General features: G+C 34.1%; 3 protein-coding genes and 1 long non-coding RNA gene across 5 annotated transcripts; 3 read left to right on the top strand and 1 right to left on the bottom strand.

The window, feature by feature from the left end:
- On the top strand, positions 2,272-11,178 carry LOC18586692 (neutral/alkaline invertase 3, chloroplastic). Of its 2 annotated transcripts, none has more exons than XM_018129310.1 (7): positions 2,272-2,558; positions 3,069-3,871; positions 7,398-7,563; positions 7,665-7,876; positions 9,486-9,979; positions 10,067-10,115; positions 10,516-11,178. In XM_018129310.1, exons 2-7 carry the CDS (start codon positions 3,167-3,169, stop codon positions 10,840-10,842), a joined length of 1,953 nt encoding a protein of 650 aa, XP_017984799.1. In that variant the 5' UTR covers positions 2,272-2,558; positions 3,069-3,166; the 3' UTR covers positions 10,843-11,178. The 2 variants fall into 2 exon arrangements, with proteins under 2 accessions (XP_017984799.1, XP_007010264.2); XM_007010202.2 differs by having other exon boundaries at positions 2,300-2,558; positions 3,075-3,871.
- On the top strand, positions 11,833-15,963 carry LOC18586691 (serine/threonine-protein kinase D6PKL1). Its single transcript, XM_007010199.2, has 2 exons — positions 11,833-13,162; positions 14,777-15,963. The coding sequence occupies exons 1-2, from the start codon at positions 12,351-12,353 to the stop codon at positions 15,576-15,578; spliced, it is 1,614 nt and encodes a 537-aa protein (XP_007010261.2). The 5' UTR covers positions 11,833-12,350; the 3' UTR covers positions 15,579-15,963.
- On the bottom strand, positions 16,738-17,255 carry LOC18586690. The gene has a single exon (XM_007010198.2). The coding sequence runs from the start codon at positions 17,241-17,243 to the stop codon at positions 16,887-16,889; it is 357 nt and encodes a 118-aa protein (XP_007010260.1). The 5' UTR covers positions 17,244-17,255; the 3' UTR covers positions 16,738-16,886.
- LOC18586689 lies at positions 20,205-21,971 on the top strand. Its single transcript, XR_001929669.1, has 3 exons — positions 20,205-20,391; positions 20,789-20,857; positions 21,537-21,971. It is a non-coding gene; the product is annotated as an uncharacterized LOC18586689 (long non-coding RNA).

Here is a 23,461-nt window from a genome sequence, read left to right as displayed (position 1 = left end):
CAAACTTTCTATAATAGTTTGCTAGGACCAATTAGAATCATGTTTGATACTACAGCAGAAGGTGCATTGATGAGTAAATCCATTAATGAGGCTTATGATTTGTTAGAAGAGATGACATCTAATAATTATCAATGGTCATTCAAAAGATTGGGTCCAAGAAAAATTGCTAATATTCATGAGCTTGATGCAATCAATGCCTTAACTTCACAATTGGCTTCTCTTACTAAGAAAATTGATACACTGGGTGTCAATGTTATTCAAAGTCCTTTTCTGACATGTGAGTTTTATGAGGAAAGACATTCCAAGGAATATTGTCTTATTTACACTAAAATAGCCAATTATGTTGGAAATAGACAGTAACTGTGTGAATTACTGTTAGAGGCTAAATATTTGGGTGGTTGAAAATTTGATAAATTCTAAAAGTGAAAAAGCAAATATTTTGATTATAGGATTTTAGACTATCTTATTCTCTTTTTAAGTTACTTGTTTCATTACAAGCGTTTTTGGATTTAATTGACTTTTGATTACAATATATAGAGTAAGGTATATAATACTTGAATCTATAAATGTTCATAATTAATCTAAAAATTGCATGACAAACACAAACATTGATCTTAAGGGTTTTGGTTATTTTTCTGATTAAATATTTTTTTTATTTTTTTACTGTGTTATACTTTTATTTCTTGATTATTTTTATATTTGAGCATGAGGCTGAATCTTAGCATTTCTTTTCCTTATCTCTCGTTTTCTTTCACCAAAAGACTTAAATTTTGATATAAAAAATGAATTAAATCTTTTTTACTCAATTTTTAAATTATAAACTGATAGAATCTATATGTAATACTTAATTTTGATTATAAAATATTAAAAAGAAAAAAAAAACTGCATAAAAAAACCCAAAACTATTTTAGTCCAACAAAATCATTCTTTCAACCGAACACTATCCTACCATTACAAGGCCCATAACAAATAAAACGCAGAGTGAGGGAAGATTTTTATGTAAAAGTCCCTTTTAAATGGTTGGGTGCAGCCACATTTGTTTTTGTTTGGTGAGTGGCACTCAATATGCCACGTCATCCACTTAATCGTGGTCAAGGTTTTCACCGTGTAATGTCTTTTTTTCTTCATTACAAAGACAGAAATATATTTTCGAGTTTATATCAATTTTTTTATTTACTTAAATTTAAGAAAAAAACATTTTGTTTTTGAAAACTAGTTAACTTTTGTTACCAAACTCAATCACAAATAGAAGCTAACAAATTAAAATAATATCGAGTTCTTAAGCATCCCATTCCACAATTTGTTACAAACCTTATTATGGAAATAATCCAATGAGACAAAAAAGATAAAGAAAAAAAAGCACTCCACTTAACATGCCCCATTGAAGGGCTTTTAATTCAAAATATTGTCCTCCTATTAAGTTCAAGCCAAACATATCTCGAATTACATAATCTCTAATGGTGCTCGGCAACGCATCTCTTCCTCCAAATGATTTGATCTTGGATAGCATTTGGTATGAAAAAAGTGAAAACACATTTTTTGTAATGTGTCTAATTAAAATATATTGTAATATTTATTTTGTAATAGACCACTGCAATATAAGATTGTAATACAATCATATTATAGCCAAAAGAGGTAATGTGATTGCAATTCAAAACTAATGCAATTATATTACATTACACTCTATAATATTATTAAAGACATTTTACCTTTCAACTTTATTATATTGTTAAAAATATTTTATAATGTTATAATTAAAATAAAAAATATTAAAATAAAATATATAATATAAGAATTAGAAATTAAAATAAAATATATAATATAAAAAATTATATTAAAGAAATAAAAGTAAAATAATAATATTATAATAAAAAATAAAAATAAAATATATGACATTAAAAATATATTTAAGAGATAATATTATATAAAAATTAATAATAAAAAATATAATATATTAAACTTATATTTTAATAAATAAGAGTAATTTTAAAAATTAATATTACATTTCTAACAAAATACTTATAAATAAAAAAATACAATATTATATTTTTTACATTTTAATAATTATTTTATTTATATATCAAATACTATAATATTATTTTTTCTATCATTATATTCCTTACAATCATATTATCTATAATTATATTGTATTATAAAATACTAATCATCACCTTGAATTTTTTTTTTTTTTACTAACTTTGCAATGTGGTGAGCAGAATTTAAGTTAAATACTAAAATTAAGAATAAAAAAAAATATAAAAAAAAATGAAAAAGAAAAGAGAAAAGCACGCCAAAGAAGAAAAAGGAGACGTGGAAGATTGGTCATGTGAATATCTGGTGTCGCCCGCTGCAAACAAAAAAGCGTTCTGTTTATGTGAAAAAAATTGACTCAATAACAATAATCTATGGAAGCGATGGTGCAGTTGCTTATGGGACACACGTAAATAAAAGAGAAGCAAACATTTTCTATCTCTTTTTGTTTTCTTTTATAAAAACTATCTCAGCTTTTCCCTTCTCTTATGCTTCCCAAACATCCTTTCAAGAACAGCCCCAATAAGGTTAGCAATTTTTAGTTTCTTATTGCTTTGTAATTGTATGTACTTCTGTCTGGGTTTCGTTGCTTTCATGTTGGGATTTGCATTTTTGGGCTTTTTTTTTTTAAGAAAAAATGCTTTTGCGTGTGGGATATTGACAATTTTATTTGAATTTTGCTCCTGGGTTTTTCTGGAATAGTTTGATGATGTAACATTATGTGTTTCTTTTTGCTTTAATTTAATGTGATATTATCATGAATTTCGTTGATTTTCTTCTTCTTCTTCATTCGCATGCTTTGTGCAATGAGCTTCAAGGCTCACCCTTTGTTTAGTCTGTTGAGGAGAAAATAAAAAAAGATATATATATGTATTTGTTTGGAAACCATGCACTTCTAATTTTATCTTTGCAAGGCTGTTGTATTAATATATGCTTATTCTTTTAGTTGTTTTTTTTTTGTTTTTTGTTTCCTTTTTCTGGAATTATCTGAACCCCTATTACATGGATTAATTGTTTCCTTTGATTTTTGATTTAAGGTGTAGGTATCTTGAATTGAAGTGAAGCGTCTGGATTTGTTTAATTGGAGGAAATATCATTTTAATACAGTTAATTTGATTTGATAAGCATCACGTCTATGGGAACTTCTGAGGCAGTTCTGCACGTTTTATCTGGGGCTGTCCCTCGGCTTTTTAGTAGTGATCTTTGTTCTAGCAATTTGGATTTAGTATTTTCTTCTAAATACCACATTAAGTCTGTGAACAAAAAAGGCTCGAGTTATATGCAACGCTTCAAGTGTTCGAGATTGGCGAGATGTCAAATAGGAAGCTATATGTGTAAGCCATTAGGTGGCGGTTTGTATGGGAATAGGGCAATTGGTAGATTGAAGCTTCTTAGATGCAAATGCGAGCGGGCTGAAAGTGTGAGTGGAGTAGGTATGGATGAAGGAAATGGGGCATGGTTTGTAGATAGTGCAAAGAAATTAAATCTTAATGGTTCAATAAACTCACCAAACATTCTGGAGTTTGATGCTGTTGAGCAGTTGAAGAGGGAAAAGGAAGGGTTGACGTCTAATGGTACAGTTGGAACTGGCACAAGTACCTTTCACAAGGCTAGTGTAGATTCTATTGAGGATGAAGCATGGGAGTTGCTGCGGGACTCTATGGTTTACTATTGTGGCAGTCCTATTGGAACAATTGCTGCCAACGACCCCACAAGTTCCAATGTGTTGAATTACGATCAAGTCTTTATTCGTGACTTTATACCTTCTGGTATTGCTTTTCTATTAAAAGGAGAGTATGACATTGTTCGGAACTTCATCCTCCATACACTTCAGTTACAGGTACTTTTATATTCAATAGTATCATTGTCGTGACTATATCTGGTGGTAATTTTTCTGTTTTGGTGGATCTTTCGATGTCTTGATAAATTATTTTCCTCCCTTTTCATTCCTGTTCAAGGACGATTTTGTGAATTTTGTATGTATACATAGGAGCAAAGCAAAAATCACGCTAGCAAGTTATGATCCTAGGTCAGTTAACACCTGATATTATTGGCTAGCCAAAACCATTAATATGGCCATTGTTTCTTCTTAGTTTCTTTCTTCTCTTTAAGTTGATTGTTCTGAAAATTTCCCTATTCTATTTGCTGCCATTGGACTTATATTTATCAAAGGATAGGCATATTTCTTGTATGTAATTTACATTCTTGTGATTTAGACTTTAATCCACGTCAGAGTTGCAACAGAATACGATCAAATTAACCAACTTAGACATTAGACTAATCAAAACCAAGGCAACAAACAATCAAGAAACTCAAAACAAGAAAGGAAACTGTAAAAAGAGAACAATAACTGTGACAAGCTCCACCTTCTGGCTAACTCCATGGTCTGACTGTGCAAACAACTCCTTGAAAACCTCCTTGGTCTTGCATTCTCCCATCACATCCTTGGAACTAAGAAGGAACTGACACTGCAATCCTCTAACACACAATTGATACTTTAGAAATATGCAACCATCAAGTTTACCATCCATTACTTGAACCAAAGAACAACAGTGATGCTCACCAGAGTAACCCAACCAACTACTAGGAGTTCCAACAACCATTGCACTGGATGGAGATGAGCCAACCTACCAGGAATAAGCAGTTTCAACTAACACATATCAATTCACCTAGAGTAACAAAGATAGCCATATATCAAGCTCTAAACAAGAGACTATTATTCCATTCTGCAATTATGTGTTGACCCAGTGTTTTCCTAATAACGTAATTTTCCACAATGCAACCCATGCAGAATTTTCTAGACTCACTTTTCTCCAAGCAAACTATGGATTCAATGTCACAGTTTGCTAGTCCTCCCAGTGAATTTCGATTTTTCCTAAAGGTATGGAATGCAACACTCTTCACCAAGAGCAATGAAGGCCACATCCACAAATCATCAAGTCTTGGAACTACATTAGATGCAACCCCAGATAGAGCTAGACACACATAACTTGAACCCACCATGCGTCCCAAGCTAACAAGAGCAGACCTCAACAAAGGTGAAACCTCTAAGTCACCAATATGAGCACCGCATGACATAGCCATATATAGTTACACATCAAGTCAACTCCACCTCCAACTACAAGATGTTGAAGATGAGAGAGACCTCTGATCCAAATACCTTGAAGTAAACATGAGATATGTCACACACATCAAGCAAACCATCCTTCTCGGAGAACTCATAACCAACCTCCTATAACAAACACAAAGATAATAAATTCAGCCTCAAACCTGAAAATGAGGAACCATTAGTTCTCTCACAATACAATCATACATCCTGAAACAAACAACTCCATACCAAACCTAGAGAGGTGAATGTATCTCCTAAGAATTGTTAATGGTTTTTTAGGTAACAAACCACTCCCCCCCTTACTGCACATGTAATAAGGACATGTTGGATCAAGAATCCAAACCTTGCTAGGCTTATTAGTATTAACAGTGAAGCTCAAACCATCATCCTCAAAACCCCAACCAGTAACTATATTAACTTCATCATCCAACCTACAATCTTTGAGTTTAGGATAGTTTTGCCTAACATGATCTTTCTCTCCACACTTGAATTATGTCACAATCCCATTTTGAATGTGACTTAGATTTAGTTTCACTCTGGTCACTACTCTTCCCTACCCTTTTTCCTCATGCTACTAACCCATGGTGACAAAGAATGAAAGAGTAAAAGAGCCTGATCTTTATATTCAATTTTAATCTTTATATTTTCAACTCTAAAATTACTTTATTGAACTTACTGAGATGGTCTTTCATAAACATACCTTCTTTCATACGAAGTCTGTACAACCTCTGCTTTAGGTAAAGCTGATTGGTGAGGGATTTGGTCAAATAAATTTTCTCGAGCTTTCTCCATAATCCATGCGGAGTCGTTTCATCCACTACCTCCCAAAGAACCTCCTCCAATAGGCAAACTGCATTGTACTCAAAGGGTTGACTCAAGTAGTCTTCCTTGCTCATCGTTGTCAACAGACCTCATCTTTACATGCCAAAGATTAAAATCTTTTGTATCATCGAATTTCTCAATATCAGCCTTCTCTGTAACTCATGCAACCGAACTCTTGCTACTTCTAAATTTATCGAAAGCCATGACAGACAACCCTATCAATCAATTTCTAAGAAAATTTTCTCTAATTTCTGTTTGTTGTGATTGAGACCTTAACCGAAGTACAGTTGCAGATGAATACAATCAAATTAACCAACTTAGAAATTAGACTGATGAAAAGCAATGCAACAAACCAATTAAGAAACTCAAGACAAGAAAAAAAGAACCACAAAAAGAGAACACTAACCATATTCGTGGTTCGAGAAACAATTCTCTAAATCCATGCGCACTACAAAGAAGAAATCTACTTCAAAGATCCGAGATTACAATGGTCAAGCTAACCCCAAAACCCATTTACAGCCATCTTTTATCTTTAGTCACCAACTTAGGCTATCTATATGTTCCCACTTTCTTGATGATGGCTACACATCCAAACCCCCATCCCCCCAACCCACCTCCAAAAAAAAAAAAATTTATACTAACTTTTGGCAAACTTTAAATCTAGTATCATGCCTAAAAATAAAGACACTAAATGGGCTTAAGAATCAAGATATAAAACCAAACAAGATTAAAAAGTGAAACAGTGATTTGTAGCTATTCTTGTACTGTTCTGTTTGATTAATCCTTCATGATTATATTATGATGATTAATTCATGAATAATTTCACTTTCCATTCTAACTGCCTCCTGTTGCCAATAAAATTCTAGAAGTGGTTTACATCCTAATGCTTTGTTACCCTGATGGTTATATGCATCGGAGACAGCAGATACTTCTCTAGAAAAAGGTAAAATAGCATAATCATGGATTTGAATATCTTGACAACTATGGTCATGTAATCTTTTATTAGAGAGCATAATTAATATAATTAAAGGAATCTGATGTGATGATCTTGCTTTGAATATGGTCTTAAATAGAATAATATGGAAAAATTTGATCCATGTAGCACAATTAATGGTTCTTTGTAAGTGTCTGTGAATAAGAACTATTCTATATTGTTGTTTCCACATATATGTAAATGTCTTATGTTGGAACCACTGTGATTGCACAGTTCGATATGCAGTAGCATCATTTGTGCACGTCCTTCTGTGATTGGCTCTTCATTTGTACACATCCTTCTGTGATTGGCTCTTCATTTGTGCACATGCAGTTCTGGTCATGCATCTGCATCTATGTCCATCTGACAAACTTGAATATAAAATGGTTTTAATGGATATCCTACTGTTAGAAAAATATCCTGCTTTATTTTTGTTATTTAATTTACTTACTTATATTTTAGAGCTGGGAAAAAACAATGGACTGTCATAGCCCTGGTCAGGGATTGATGCCTGCAAGTTTTAAAGTGCGCACAGTTCCTCTTGATGGTGATGATTCAGCAACAGAGGAGGTATTGGATCCTGACTTTGGAGAAGCAGCTATTGGCCGTGTTGCTCCTGTTGATTCTGGTAATGAAGTCTGGTCTAAACTGGGTTTTGTGTTTTCAATTTTTTTTATTGAAATACTTTAAATTTCTGAATTCTTTTGTGACTACCTATTTCAATTGCAGGATTGTGGTGGATTATATTATTACGGGCATATGGAAAATGCTCTGGCGATCTTTCAGTTCAGGAGAGAGTTGATGTCCAAACTGGAATCAAGATGATTCTACGGCTCTGTCTTGCTGATGGTTTTGATATGTTTCCTACGTTATTGGTGACAGATGGTTCTTGTATGATAGATCGTCGCATGGGGATTCATGGACACCCTCTGGAAATTCAGGTAAATAACAATATCGGAATGCAAAGAGCAAAATAATAGAAGGCTCCATTTGGTTGTTGCTATCGCTACTTACTTTTTGCTTCCTAAAATTTGTTGTAAAATAAAAAGTAAGTTATAAAAGGAAAATTATAGTTAATTGAAAATGAAGAACTGATTAAAATGTAATACCACTTATAACATGATTAGTCTATATACAAGTAAAATCTGGCATTTCACTTGTAAACATTACGTTTTTTATTTTAATTCTCCAATTTTCTATCCAAGCATTTTTCGTTTTTGCTTCCTCGAAGCAAAGCAATAGGAAGAACCAAATCAAGGCTAATTTATCCCCTTAACTGCCAAACTGACTTCACTGTTTGATAATGATATTGCAACCACTAATTAGATAAACATGGTGATGTACTTTTTGAATTGTTTCATGCTGAGAAAGTGGGAAATCCTGAAAATGAAATTCACTTAGGATTATATATATATATATATATATATATATATATATATATATTCTCTTTTTGATAGAAAAGGTATGTATGGACTATGAAAGGGATTAAAGTCGGCAGGGTTGTGTAATTGAATCCAGACAGTATATTTAGGCTTTGAGTTTTCAAAGGGCTTTTATTTTGGCTTCAAGGAGGTTGAGTTGGGAAAGGTTTTGAGAGTAGGCGGCCTCAGAGCATGTAAGATGTGAAATTCATGTGCATCTCCATATGATACCCATAAACGCACTCATGTTATTTGGGTCAAACTTGGTGAGGGTTCTGTGTTTGGCATGGCTATAAACTTAATGACAGTTATATAACTTATTTTTGCTTTGAGCCTTAGGTAGTTGCCCTTTCTGTGTTCCTGTTAATAGGCAACAAGCTCTTAAATGCTTGATTACATGGCTGTCTTAGGAGGACTGAAATGGTAAATGCTGAAAGCTGAGAATGAATCTTATCCTGGATTGATTGGATTGTGATGTGTATTAATGGTGTTTAACCATATTTACAGACCACCTTTTGCCCAACAAACATTGTTTTTTTCTTCTATCTATAGAAAGAGGATCAGAAATAGACATTTCTGACCCAAAATATTATAGACTTATCATGACATCCTGGCTAAATAATCTCTCTTGAGATGGTCTGATGTGGTGCTGGTAACATACATCTGGATATGCCAATGCTTCACTTTGAAGGATGCATTTGGCTCCGGCTAATAACTTTCATTGTGTTAATTCAACTTTCGGGTTTGGAGAACTTGGATGTCAATATGTCTAAAGTAACTTTTACCCTAGCATTGCATCTTAGGCTTTAGCTCCCAGGATTGCATCATCAGTAAACTTCTCTGAAGAAGCAATTAACCAGAACTTGACTCAAATACACACATTAATTGGTTTGAAAAGCAACATGCAATATGTGGAACCTGAACCAATTATGCAGAAAACAACAAATTTGAGTCAACTTATTTTTAACTTTCAAGAAATATACATTGAAAATGCAGAGAAATTTCCATACAAGAGAGTGGAAGTGGCAACTATATGGCAAAGAATTTAGTAACAGTATATGGCTTCATTATTGCCATATTTACTTGCAAAAACTCCAGACCTGATCTTGAGATAATTTTTGCTTTGTAGGCGCTTTTTTATTCAGCATTACTTTGTGCACGTGAAATGCTTACTCCAGAGGATGGATCAGCTGATCTTATTCGAGCACTTAATAATCGTCTTGTTGCTCTGTCATTTCATATCAGAGAATATTATTGGATTGATATGAGAAAACTTAATGAAATTTACCGTTACAAGACTGAAGAGTATTCATATGATGCTGTTAATAAGTTCAATATTTATCCGGATCAAATTTCTCCTTGGTTGGTGGAATGGATGCCTAATAAAGGAGGCTTTCTGATTGGGAACTTACAACCAGCTCATATGGATTTCCGATTCTTTTCTCTAGGAAATTTGTGGGCCGTTGCTAGTGGTCTTGCAACAACTGATCAGTCACATGCTATATTGGATCTCATCGAAGCTAAATGGGCAGATTTGGTGGCCGACATGCCATTTAAGATCTGCTACCCAGCTCTTGAAGGTCGGGAGTGGCAGATCATTACAGGCAGTGATCCCAAGAACACGTAAAATATCTACCTTAAATATGATAATGCTCTTAGTTTTTGTTTACATCAGTATTTTAATTGTAAGAAAGATTGTTTGTGATGCAGGCCTTGGTCCTACCACAATGGTGGTTCGTGGCCGACTTTACTGTGGCAGGTTAGTAATGGTGGCATCCTTCTTAGTTTCTCTAAATTGTCTTTTTAATAGCTGGATCTTAGGTTTGCATTTGGTACATGTAGATTTTGAGGATGTTTACTTTTTATTCCTCTTAATGATTTGAAGGTCTTATTAATCTGGAGTTGTACCTAAAGTAATTGTACATGACTATCCATAAAAAGAGGAAAGAAAGAAAAGAAAATGTAGATGCTGAGGACATTTGTTCCATTGTGACTGACCATACTGTTCTGGGCTTACCTTTGGGTGTCAGTGCATTATCCACTATGACATTCCTAACCATTTTCAAATCTATATATATCTAATATTGAAAGAGGTTTATTTAGAGTGTAAGCTTGAAAACCAAAGTACGAAATTCTTATATATAAGTCCCATTTTACAGCTCACAGTCGCATGCATGAAGATGAATAGACCAGAAATTGCTGCAAAGGCTATATCAGTTGCTGAGAAACGCATATCTAGGGACAAATGGCCCGAATACTATGATACTAAAAAGGCAAGGTTTATTGGAAAACAATCACACCTGTTCCAGACCTGGTCTATTGCTGGATATCTTGTGGCAAAACTTCTGCTTGCAGACCCAAATGCAGCAAAGATTTTGACAACTGAAGAGGATTCTGAACTTGTCAATGCCTTCTCCTGCATGATTAGTGCTAACCCAAGAAGAAAACGAGGTCCAAAGAGCTTGAAGCAGACATACATAGTTTGAGTTCTCTAAATTGTGTGCATACCTGATTTATGGTACATTTATTGTCTCCAATGGTCGTAATTTGGAATTGGCTGTTGAAGTGTAATATGTATATCATTTTTCTTTTGATTTATTCAATTTAGTCAAGCTTAATTGGTGGAACAACCATATAGATGTATCAAAATTTCTTATGTAAAGATTGTTTCTCTGATTTAGGGTAATAGGTAGTACTGTAACGTATTGTTGTACTCTGGACGGATCCAATGGGAACTCTTCTTTTGTCAAACTGTTATATATATGAATATAGTGAATGTATGTCATAAGTTTTTAAATGTAAATCGAAGAACATTATATCTATATAAAGTTCTTTTTTGTTACGATTTCATGTTTTTAATGTTAATCATTGAGATTAAGGATGGTGGTTTCAGAGAAAGCTGCAATATCCTTTGTTGTCAATGTTACTAGATTGTATATATGCCATTGAAATTCAAGTCTCCTTACCGAGCTGCAGGCTATCAGCTGGCTATGTTTTATGTTTTAGCAGAGAGGGATCTAGGATGGATACATGAGAAGCACCTTAACTGTTTTAATTTAGCACTTTCTGGGATTCTAGCTCCGGGATCTTTCTTTCATTGCTGATATCATCTCATTTTGGTACAATCTGAAATATATCAGCTTTGCAATATATATACTGTTCAAATTGGAAGGTTGAACCTTGTCTGCTTTGGCTTTTATGTTTATGTTTCGATAAGGTTGTCTCCTTTCCTTTGTCGACAGAGGTTAAGTTTTGAAAAATTCTCAAAGTCACAGATCATTGTGTTTTGATTGTAGACTAGCTAGGCAGAAGAACACGTGCATATATCGTTTTCAGCAGTTTGGGGTATGCATGAAAGGGTGGCCTTTTCCTTTTTGAATTCTTTGGAGACTGGGTCACTGAACAACAGCTGCTTGGAACAGCATTTTGTATGATGATCAAAATCTGCAAAGCTTTTGGAAATATTTTATGCCAAATGGATGCTTAACAAGTGGAGAAAATTAAATAGAAAGAATGCCAACAGGCTGACAACTCTGGCTGGGGTTATCATCGTGTATCTTTCCCTTGTTGGAAATCCATTTTGACAACTATTTTCCATTACAGGACAACAGCTGCCAAAATGTTTAGATGCTTCTAATATTTTATCAGGGAAAGATTGGGAAATTTGTTACAAGTTAGAGATAAAAAAAAAAAAGAAGGAATGTCCAGAGAGACATTCAATTGCTGAAAAGGAACTCTTGCCTAATAAAACAGAAAGTTTGCATTCAGATACCAAAAAAGAGAAATTAATTTCATTTTTACCCAAAACAAGATATTTAAACAAGGTAATAACAAAACCCATCATCACAAATTATTTTACCTAGAATACACACAAACCAAATCAAGTGACCTGAAATGTGATAAAAGGAGAAAAACACATAGAAAATGAAGTACTACAATTTTTATTTATCTTGTAGCCCCAACAGTGACATTCAAGAATTCATGGTTTCGAAGGATGAACTCCAATTATGGAAGTACAAAGAACCAGAAATGGGAATTGACCAAGTGGGTCCTCCATGGTCCCATGGTTCAACACCAAACTCTGCCACATGGCCCGACCTCATTTTGCCGGCCCATGCTCTCTTTCCTTACTCTTCGAAAACCTCTCCCCCTCTCACTCTCTTTTCCTATTCTCACCTTACACATCCGCTCCCTTTTCCATCAGCAAGGGTGGCTCCAACCCTCCATCACCATGCAACAATGTGTCGATGACCTTGCTGATGACCTTGACAACCTTAGCTTCACCTCCACAACCACTACTTCCACCACAGCCACCACCTCCACCACCGTGCCCGAAACGAAACGTAGCACGAGTTCAGGTTCTGAAGCCACATGGACTCCCTCCAGCCTACTATCCACCTCCACCAAGCACCACCACGCGCCGCCACGTGACCCCTGCTGGCATGCCATCCAACAAGTGAAGTCTGAGAATAATGTGCTAACCCTTGCAGACCTGCGCTTCGTTCACCGGCTTGGCAGCGGTGACATAGGGAGCGTTTACCTAGTGGAACTCAAGGGCGCTAGTGGGTGCTTTTTCGCTGCCAAAGTAATGGATAAAAAGGAGCTTGTGAGCAGAAACAAAGAAAGCAGGGCGACAATAGAGAGGGAAATATTGGAATCATTGGACCATCCATTTCTACCGACTCTTTATGCCACATTAGACTGTCCAAGGTGGTCTTGTCTGTTGACTGAATTTTGCCCCGGCGGCGACCTTCATGTTCTCCGTCAACGACAACCTGACAGACGGTTCCATGAGACCGCAGTCCGGTACGTACATTTATCTGTATTTATATATATGTATATCTACCCATACAAATATGGATTCATATACCAAGTTGAGATATAGCATACATTTGCAAGTATGAAATTACTGAGTGCATAATGAGAAATGATGTGTCATCATAACTGGGGTTTTACCATATGTTAAGTAGTGTTCATTGCATGTGGGCTCCAATGGCTTTATCTATGTCTGGAGGAACAGTGGATGTGAGCCCATTCAGGTTTTCGATGTGTGTCTCACTCTCATGCACTTGTCATTATTATTATACACATGAAGTTTTCTCTCTTAAAGAAAACAAGTTCACAAACTCTGTCTAACTTTGCTCCGCACATGCCTCAATTCATGGCCAGCTTTAGGATACTTTTACTGATTTTGGTGAATCTCATTCATATATATTTAAAATTACTTCACGTGAATTATGGTAGATGATTGACAAGTCAACACACCATGTCCAGGCAGTTTTAAATTTAGCTTTTGTCCTTTTAAGCCTTGGAGCTCCCTGGAAATTTCTAATTTGTCGTTTGCCTGCATTCTTCTAATCGCCTTTTGTAGGACCCCTTTCCCCTTTTGCCAATCTCAACCTCTGCAATAATTTAAAATCTATACATATATATATATACATATAAAAGAAAAATATTTGACCCAAAAGAACAAGAGTTTTATAATTATTGTTTTATGGCTATGATTGTCATTTTGAATAATGAGTTTTCATTCTTTGACCAAGGTCTAGAGCATGATGTTAGCGTCACGCTTAGTTCTTCAGAGAAAAATAGATTGAGATGCTTTAAGTTTACAGATTTTGAGATGTTTATAAACGTGATACTACAAAGTCTATTAAATGATTATTTTAGACTGGAGATAATTACCTTATGACAAGTGATATCATAACACATTAAATTCAAATCAAACACTTTTGAAGAGAAGCAAGCAAAAAGATTAACGGTGATCAAAATGTCGCTATCACCAGATTGAATGAGTGTGAGGGAAAAGTGTCACGTCTGGTTTTTGAGAGAAAGTAAATTGAATGCTTCAATCTCATATTGGGCAAGCAAGAGAACTCGAGAAACTTATTCGTATGGGTGCTGCACACTGTCTTAGTTTAATTTTTAGGAGGAAGGTTAATGAGTCCGTGACATTAGCACTTAGCGCAAAGTGACAATATATGTGGGCCCCAGCCGTGGAAGATTTGAAGCTTCCCCTTTTGGTTTCCAGAGTTGCCATTTTATATCCCACGCGACTTTCTCCCGTGCGTTTAGGCACTGCATGGGATAAAATGGCTGCTGTTCGGTCGGAACGTACAAAATAGCACCAAGGAGATTTTAATTGTTAATTTGTAGTTAATATATATTCGCAATTTTAATTGTTTCATAATTTTTAATATAAAATAAGTTAAAAAAGTCATAAAAAATAATTTTAAAATATTTAAAAAAATATTAAATGACATTAATATATGGAATCTTATCGGAGTTGAATATTTTATGAATTTGTTTATTCTCAATCACTATGCTTCTGAATCTTTCTTTTTACATATATTGCTGGACTGTGTTTTTAAACTTTGATTGATATTATTTTTATAATTAATTAATTAAAACGTTAAACAGATTTTATGCATCCGAAGTTGTGGTCGCTCTAGAATACCTACACATGATGGGAATCGTCTACCGTGACCTCAAGCCAGAAAACGTCCTGGTGAGATCGGACGGTCACATAATGCTCACAGATTTCGATCTTTCATTGAAGAGTGATAATCCAACATCCACGGCTCAGCTCGTCTCCGATCAAAACACGTCCACAACGAATTCATCTAGTGATCCTGCGGCTGATCCACCTCCATTTGCCAATTCATCATGCATTTTACCCAACTGTATAGTACCAGCGGTCTCATGCTTACACCCTAAGAGTCGTAAACGTAGAAAAAAGTCAATGCATCGTGGGGACTTGGAGATCGTGGCGGAGCCGGTGGACGTTCGTTCCATGTCCTTCGTGGGGACGCACGAGTACTTGGCGCCGGAGATCGTATCGGGGGAGGGTCATGGCAATGCGGTGGACTGGTGGACGCTGGGGATATTCATGTTTGAAATGTTCTATGGGTTCACACCATTTAAAGGGATTGATCATGAGTTGACCCTAGCCAATATCGTGGCTCGAGCACTGGAGTTCCCTAAGGAACCATCCGTGCCAGCCCCAGCGAAGGACTTGATCGCACAGCTTTTGGTCAAGGACCCTTCCAGGCGAATGGGATCAACAATGGGTTCTACGGTAATTAAGCATCACCATTTCTTCAATGGAGTTAACTGGGCACTATTGAGATGTACAACACCCCCTTACACTCCTCGGCCAGTGAGTCACAGGGATTTTCTCGCAGTGGATGACAGTACCCACAATTCAGTTGAGTACTATTAGCCACCAGGAAGCTTCAGTGACACAATCCTTTAGTCTCAAAATGCACAAAAACTGTTGCTCAAAATGCTCTACGTCAAAGCTTTCTAGGACAGGAAAGGAAAGGAAAGCAAGCCTTGGATACCATATTCCAGAGTAGAACCCACTTGTCCCCCTTTTCTTTTCTTTGCCATTCAAATTATTTAAGTTTCTTTTCTTGGACAAGTGGGGCTTCTGGGTCAGCTCCCCATTTGAATTGTGAATATTGATATTTGGCATACAAATTGGAAACTCAACAAGGTTGGCCCTAGGCAATCCAAACCCAAATTGAGATCTTTAATTTGTATTACTTTTTTGTTGTCTATGCTTTGGGAATTTATTAGTGGCCATAATATTATATTATATTACATTCAAACTTTTTTATTTCACATATTTGTCAATAATGTAAAGTTAAATTGTAATTTAGCACTTGATTGAAAGTTTTTGTTATTTATTCACTCGTTCAAAATTTCAGTATGAAAATAGCTCATATTATCTATTAAGTTACGCTTATTGACACCTACAAAGTAATTCAAACTTTTAAAAGTAAATTATCTATTTGATCATTAACCAGTCAAAAATTTCTGTTTTAAGTACTTAATTTTGAAAAATCATATTTAATTTGCAATATTTATCAAATTAATATTTTAGTCACTTATTGGTAAGAAGTTGACGTTTGTCTGACATGTCAATGAATCTTGATCACATGACATGTCCATGTCAACTGATTTGTCACATAATATTATACACATGATAGATGAGTTGATATGGACATATCATATAGCCAAAGTCAAAAAACTTGTCAAATAATCGTTAGTTTTAACGATTGAGTGATCAAAACATTAATTTGGATAAAAGTTTGGTGACCAAATTAAAAATTTTTAAGAAGTTATGTAACCAAATAAGTAATTTATCCAAATTCGAATATAAAAAAAGAATTCATGTTTTTAGGTAAGTAATAAAATTTGCACCTGCAAATGAATTCCAGGATAGAATTAAAAGGAAAAAATCCAAAGAAAGAATGTATAGAAGATAGGGCTTATGTGAATGTATTTTATGGGTTTGCTATTTTTTTGGAAAGATTACTAAACTTTTCTTTATTATTGACAAGAAACAAATACAATTTTCATTTTTTATTCGAAGATACAACTGCAGTTTTATTTATTACTTAAAAGCCTGGATGTCAGGTTGAAACTCATCAAGTAGATTGCAACAGGGACAAAATCCGGGACACTGATACTGCCAACATCATGTAGTTTAGTACAGGTAGACGAAGCATGGGAGTCTTCACGCCTAAACCAGTGGGAAGGCTCCACACTTGTGACCCACGGGACGAACAGGAATGTTGCATCTTTTGGGAATGGTCACAGCAACTTCTGGCTTGACTCCAGCATTCTTAGCAGTGTGAGATAACATAATAGCACACAGGCAGCCAGGATTCTTGAGCTTTTTCTCCATGACAGTGCAGCAACTCTTGGAAACTGGAGCTTTCAAATCTTGTGCTGCCTTTGTACAAGGAGCCAGCTTCTCAGCTTCCTTCTCGATGTTATGTTTCCCACATGGCCCATATCCATCTACTCCATTGAAGCCAGCAATGCTCAAAACCACAAGAAACATAAGAACACAGATGTACTTCATTGGAGCTCCCATTTCTTCAATGCAATTCAGGGACACGTCTGAACAACTTATACAGAAACATTGACAGTTGTGAACAATTTATACTGAAACAAATAGCTAAAAGATAGCCCAATACATGTGAACAGTGAATTCCACCTATTACAATGGACGTAGAACTAGAGAAAAGTCTTCTGCCAGCAGTTAGCCCTACTATTCCAGAACATAGATTCAGAGTTAACCTGCCTATCAACTCATATATTACACCTTGTTTCAATGGACTCTCTTTTTTCTAACTTTACGAAAACGATCCACAGTTTTAACATTCATGCAAACCAGAATCATGCAGCACAAGCCAAAGTCAATACAGCAATAAAATAGTAATGGAAACAACTGAAAGAAGGTATAATTTCAAACCAACCACGCGGAGTTCGCTTATAAAAACCTAGTCTAGCAATTTCTTATGTTACCTAGTTCAAATCTGCCTTCATAGTTCGCTTGTGGTTTTCGTTTTTCTATATGTACTTGTGTTTTTTTTTTTTTTTTTTTTGTTTCTGTGGGTCTTGAGCTTGAAATTCAGGTCTTTCTTCCTATTGCTTTCTTGTTTATAATTCGTTAAGACAAACCAGAGTCAATCTTCAAGACATCACTGCCCTTCGAAATCTCAATCAGCAGCTCGTTTCCCTGTTCATGAGTCAATTGAAACACAAACTCTAGCAATTTTCCAAACGCCACTCTTCTGAAACCTGGAGCTAATCTCAGCCCTACTTGATGCCAAAACTGATTCAACCCAGGAAACTTAGAGAATAAAGAAAATTTCTTCACCAATTCTGTCAAACCCGATTTCCCAAACAGATCTCACATCCTTTTGGTAATAAACCTTCCCATTTCATCAAAATTCACCTTAGTCACACTAAAAGAACACAAATATCAATCCTTGAATCTACAAGTCCAAATTTCAATGTGATCAGACCGAGAAGAAGATATGCTATCCTGTATTCAATATTTCATTCTAATATCACGTCGATCATACAACAATAATAACAACAAAAAAGATACGGTATTAACCAACATTTTCAATGTTTCAATTTTCCCCTTGTTTCATCATAGCTGCACACCTATATCATACTAGAAAAAGATACCTAGAAGTAATCAAAAATACAAAATAAAGAGTAAAATACCCTGAACTCCTTAAGTTTTTATCGAAATTACACGAAGGTCTATTAATTTTCGAAATAAACACTTCACCTCAAGAACACAAATATTGTTAACCGAAGTTATGAAAAAACTAAAATGTCTTTTCTTTATTAATTTAAAAAATTATTATTATATTTTTTAAAAACTAAAAAAATAGCATCGATTGGTTCTCCCAAGGGAGGAGAGCATTGATCGGTGCTCCCAAGAGAGGGAAGCACCGATGCTCCCTTAAAGAGCCCGATCAAGGCTCTTCAGGGGATCTCCGGTGCTCCCCTGATGGGGAGGTTTTTTCTTAATTAATAAAAAATAATAAAATTATATAATAATTATTATAAAAATTAATCAAGGGTAAAATTATTTTTTTACCCTTGCCATGTCAGCTAGTTAACAAAAATATTAACGATTGACTAATAGAAAATACTTTTTTAGGGTGGAGTATACATTCGAAAACTAATAGATTTTCGTGTAAATTTGATCAAAACTTAGGAGGATCAAGGTATTTTACCCCAAATAAAGCATCAACAACATTCAAGATCCAATCGTTATAGCCTTGTTCCTTTATAATTCCTTTCCACCTTAGATCATACAACAAAATATACTCAGAAACATTAAAATTTCAAAAATCAAAGATAAAAAAAGATCAATATACTCAAATTTAAACTTTTTTCTCCTTGATTCAGTATAATACCACCTAGATCATGTTAAATGAAAAAGAACAATATGCAGAATATCCTTTTGTAATGTGAGCTTTGATAGAGAGTGGTAGAACAAGGGTGAATAGAGGGAAACTTTGAGGTTGTTGAAGAAGGTCAAACTACACTTTGATTAAGTACAGCACATATATACAAAGGGATACAAGTTTAATTAAACACTAGCACTTGTTCTTGATGAATTAACAAGTGTAAAACATACTACTCACTGCTCCATGCAATGTAACACGTAAAGTCATCAGGCTTCACCAAAATTCTTTTGCCTTTACATGAAATCGAACCGGAACACACATGTTATAGTATCCACGTGTGATGAGATCATTATATTTCAACATTTCCCTTTAATGCTTGCACTCACAATCTTCATTCTAACTCTGAAGTACTCAAACTTCTACGTGCTCAATGACTTAGTCATTGTTCAACTAATTGCTCATCTAAACAACAATGAATGACAGCCACTTCACCATGTTTTTCAGCATTCCTTAAAGCGTGGTACTTAATATTTATGTGTTTAGTGCGATCATGGAAGACAAGATTTTTTACCATGGCAATAGCAGATTTGTTGTCAACACTATAAGAAAACTGATTTTTTCCAACGGAAAAAATTCCGTTAGAAATTCCAATAGAATTTTGACAGAAATTTCTTTTTACTTTTTTCTATGGATTTCCAATGGAATAATTTCAACAGGTAAATTCTGTTGAAAATCCATCGAAAATTTTTTTGGTGCAAAAAAATTTACTCCCGCTAAACTTTTCGACAGATTTTTGTTGGAAATTTCCAATAAAAAATAATCCGTTGGAAAGTTTAAAGCGGTAAAAAAATTTAAAGCTCACTGAATTTTCCAATAAAATTTTCTATTAGAATAAGACATTACCAACATNTAAAATAATATTAGTTTTGTTTATAATTTAATAATATTAAATATGATATATTATATATTAATGTCTAATATATTATGAATATTTAAAGATATTATTAAATATTCATATATAATAATAATTAATATAAATTATTTAAAATTTTGTTGATATAAAGACTTGAATTTGTGAATGGATGGAAAGTACCTTAAACCTTTATCAAATCTACCCCCGTTCAATTTAATTTTAAAAGTGAACCAAACCAAACCAAGGATTCATATACTAATCGCTTACCCCTAACCCATGTGAGTCACTTTACCAAAATTTCCCAAATCAGCCGAACCCTTATCCCTTTGATGCCCCTTCCTGTGTCGTGACCAAACAGACGGCTGAAGCTTCCCGTGTTGTGTCGACTGAAGGTTCCTTGCTTTGCTTTCCAAACTCTTCACTTCTTTTATGGTTTCGATTCACAGCTTTGGAGCTTAAGATTTTTACTTATTCTTCTCCTCTTTTTATTTTTTTTTGTTTGGTTACCAAGAATTGTGGAGGGAACTGTCTATACCTTGCAATAATAATCTTTCCATTTTCAATGTGTGGTTGCACCATTTTTTTGAAGATCTTTGTCTGTGTTCTTGTTTCATCAATATCTTTGTTTATATATGAAAAATGTACTTTGATAGTGCTTCCCCCACCCTGCCTCCTAAAACGTTAGAAGATATATGATAATAAGCATGTCTTTTGTGTTCATATGATCTTTATGTAGAAGATTTTTCTATAGATTTTTTACTATTTATTATTTTTTGTTGTCTCTTTCAGCTTTTTACTTGCTTCAGAGCTTTGAGCTCTTTCATGCTTAAAGAAAATCTCGAAACTTCTGTATTTCAGGTAAGCCTTTGTAAGGTTTTTAATGCATTTTTCTCAATTACTTCTTCTTTTTCTCTCTCTCTAACCCCTTTTTTGTTTTTCTTTTCTGTTATGTTATTGATTGCATAATCAATTGAAGGTAGCTGTTTCCATCGCATAATAAATTTTTTTGATGTTTTAACAGTGATTGAAAGGTATCAATAAGTAAACCAACTCTGTGAAACTGAAAACAACTGCCAAATCTGCAAGCTTTAATTTTCTCATTTTCTATTTCCAACCTCCCCTTGAGCTTCTCTAATGAAGTTAACCTTTTCTTCTTGTTTTTCTTCTCTAAAAATTTATGTCAAAGACTTCTCTTGTTTTATAGTGGGAACATATTCCATTGAATGATTATTTGGTTATTTATTTCACTCTTTACTCTTCACTTTGAAATGATCAGAAGGTACCTACATGGTTTCTTGAAGTTCACAAACCCCAGGACAAAAACTATGTCAAAATTAAAAAATTTCACAAACTTCTCAAACATGAATGAGTCTTCTCTACTAATTAGTTTAGAAAGAAGAAATAGTCAGAAAAGTGTTTGTCACCTCTTTCTTGCCTTTTTGTATACATGTTATTTGTTGTTTAATTCTAGTATTTGGTATAGGAAAATACCCAAGTTCCCTTTTTTATTCAAACTGTGTTTTTTTTATTGTATCAGGTTTTACAGACCTATTAGTTGAAATCATGCATCACTCAAAGGATGCAAGCTTTAAGGGATCATTTCTTATTGTGTTCAACATGGGAAGAGAACTTCGTGAACATCCTGTTGATGCCAAATTTGAGAGTTATCATCCAAGTTGCATGGGGTGTTGGGATGAACTCTACAATCAATTGGGATTGGTTAAGGCTTGATTCCAATTATGTAACAATATCATTTATATTGAATGATTAGAGGTTTTCTTTCATCAATAAGACATCAATTATAATAAGTTATGAGTCTAATTGGATGAAATCCATGAGATTAATATGCCTTGTAAAGGAACTGTAATGAGTTGCAGTTATAAGATTCCTATGCATTAAAGCATAATATCAAAATGTTCTTGGTCAATGTATCATTAAGATTGGAGATCAATGATGCTTACAGATTGATATATTCTATGTTCCTTACTTTGGAAGTAAGCAATTTATCTCATAAATTGAAGTATAGAAATACTTAGAACTAGAATAGGTGCTTACTTAGGAGAGCAAGTTCACTGAACATGACCCGTTATAAGAAATGTATTTGGTAATACACTTCAGTGTCTATGCAATACTTCTCATGTGTTAGTCGTGTAAATACTCCATTGAATTGAGACACTAGGTTGTCTTATATGTGTAGTGCTATGCTTTAATTTCATCCCTACAGGTGCTTAACTAAAGATGCCTAAATAAGATGCTTTTTGGAATAGTATGAAGCATATGAGGCAAATGAGCAATCAAGATAGGAATCATCACCTCAAGTGTTTTAGAGGACATATCCTATCAATTCTTGGTTAACATTAGCTTATTGAAGTCCTTAGCTAAGACGACATAGAGATTATGAAAAGGTTTCATAAGTCTCTATAAAGCTAATGTTATAACTGCAAGAACGAATATGGAGTTCAATAAGGTTTTATTAATTAAAAGAGTTTAATTAAGTTTTAGGCATAATTATAAATAGTTATAATTATAAGTCCTTGATTGCAAAAAATAAAAAATTTTAATTTTAATTTTAAAAGACCTAATTAAAAGAGTTTAATTAAGTAATAGGCCCAATACTATAATGTGTTATAGTAGTAAGGGCTTAATTGCAAAATTGAAGTTATTTTAACCTAACTATGTAAGTCACCTTTTAACTATTTTTCATATGAGAGATTTTCATAATTGAAGAAAACATAATTTTTTTCAAAAAAAAGAAGAAGCTTTTTCTCTCATTTCCGCTACTCTTTTTGTGTGAAAGAGGAAATTGCTTATGAAGCAATTTTTAAGAGAGGTTCGGCTAAGCTTGTGAAAAAGAAAAAAAAGAAAATTGTTGTTCTCATTGCTAGCACAAAGTATAGTTAAAAACTTCCTTTTTTGTTGAAGGTTCATGTGCAATCGTATGTACTATCGTTGGAGGCCAAACACTTTATTGGCTAGGGTTTTTTGTCACGACTCGGAACTCCGCATCGGGCTCGTGACCACCACCACGAAGCCTCGACAGACATTCTTCACCCCAAATGTCGATCGAAACCTCACAAGGCTCTCATATAAGCTTTTGCACTTCCCCGGTGAGCAATAGTTATCAAATATCGTAATTCCAAGGATTACAAGTCATTTTCAAATTAGAACATAACATATTGTTTTCTAGTTTACAGGGGCATTTTCGTCATTTTTCGTCAAAAATCTCAAAACTTGCTAAAAATGTAGTAGGTAAGTAGAAAATATATATTTAGTGATTTAAAAACAAATTAAGTATCTAAAACGTACATTTGAAGTGAAAATTTGACCATTTGAATATAATAAAAATATTCAATAAAATAAACTGTTTTCTTGTAAAATAATTTTTATAAAGCTATCGGTAAATAATTCTTATAGCGTAAAAGTGAATTATATTCATATATACTATAAAGCAAATAACCAAAG

Source organism: Theobroma cacao, chromosome 10 (assembly GCF_000208745.1).
Source record: "Theobroma cacao cultivar B97-61/B2 chromosome 10, Criollo_cocoa_genome_V2, whole genome shotgun sequence".
Classification (NCBI taxonomy): Eukaryota; Viridiplantae; Streptophyta; class Magnoliopsida; order Malvales; family Malvaceae; genus Theobroma; species Theobroma cacao.
Note: the sequence above shows the minus strand (reverse complement) of the source record. Positions and strands in the feature narration are given on the sequence as shown.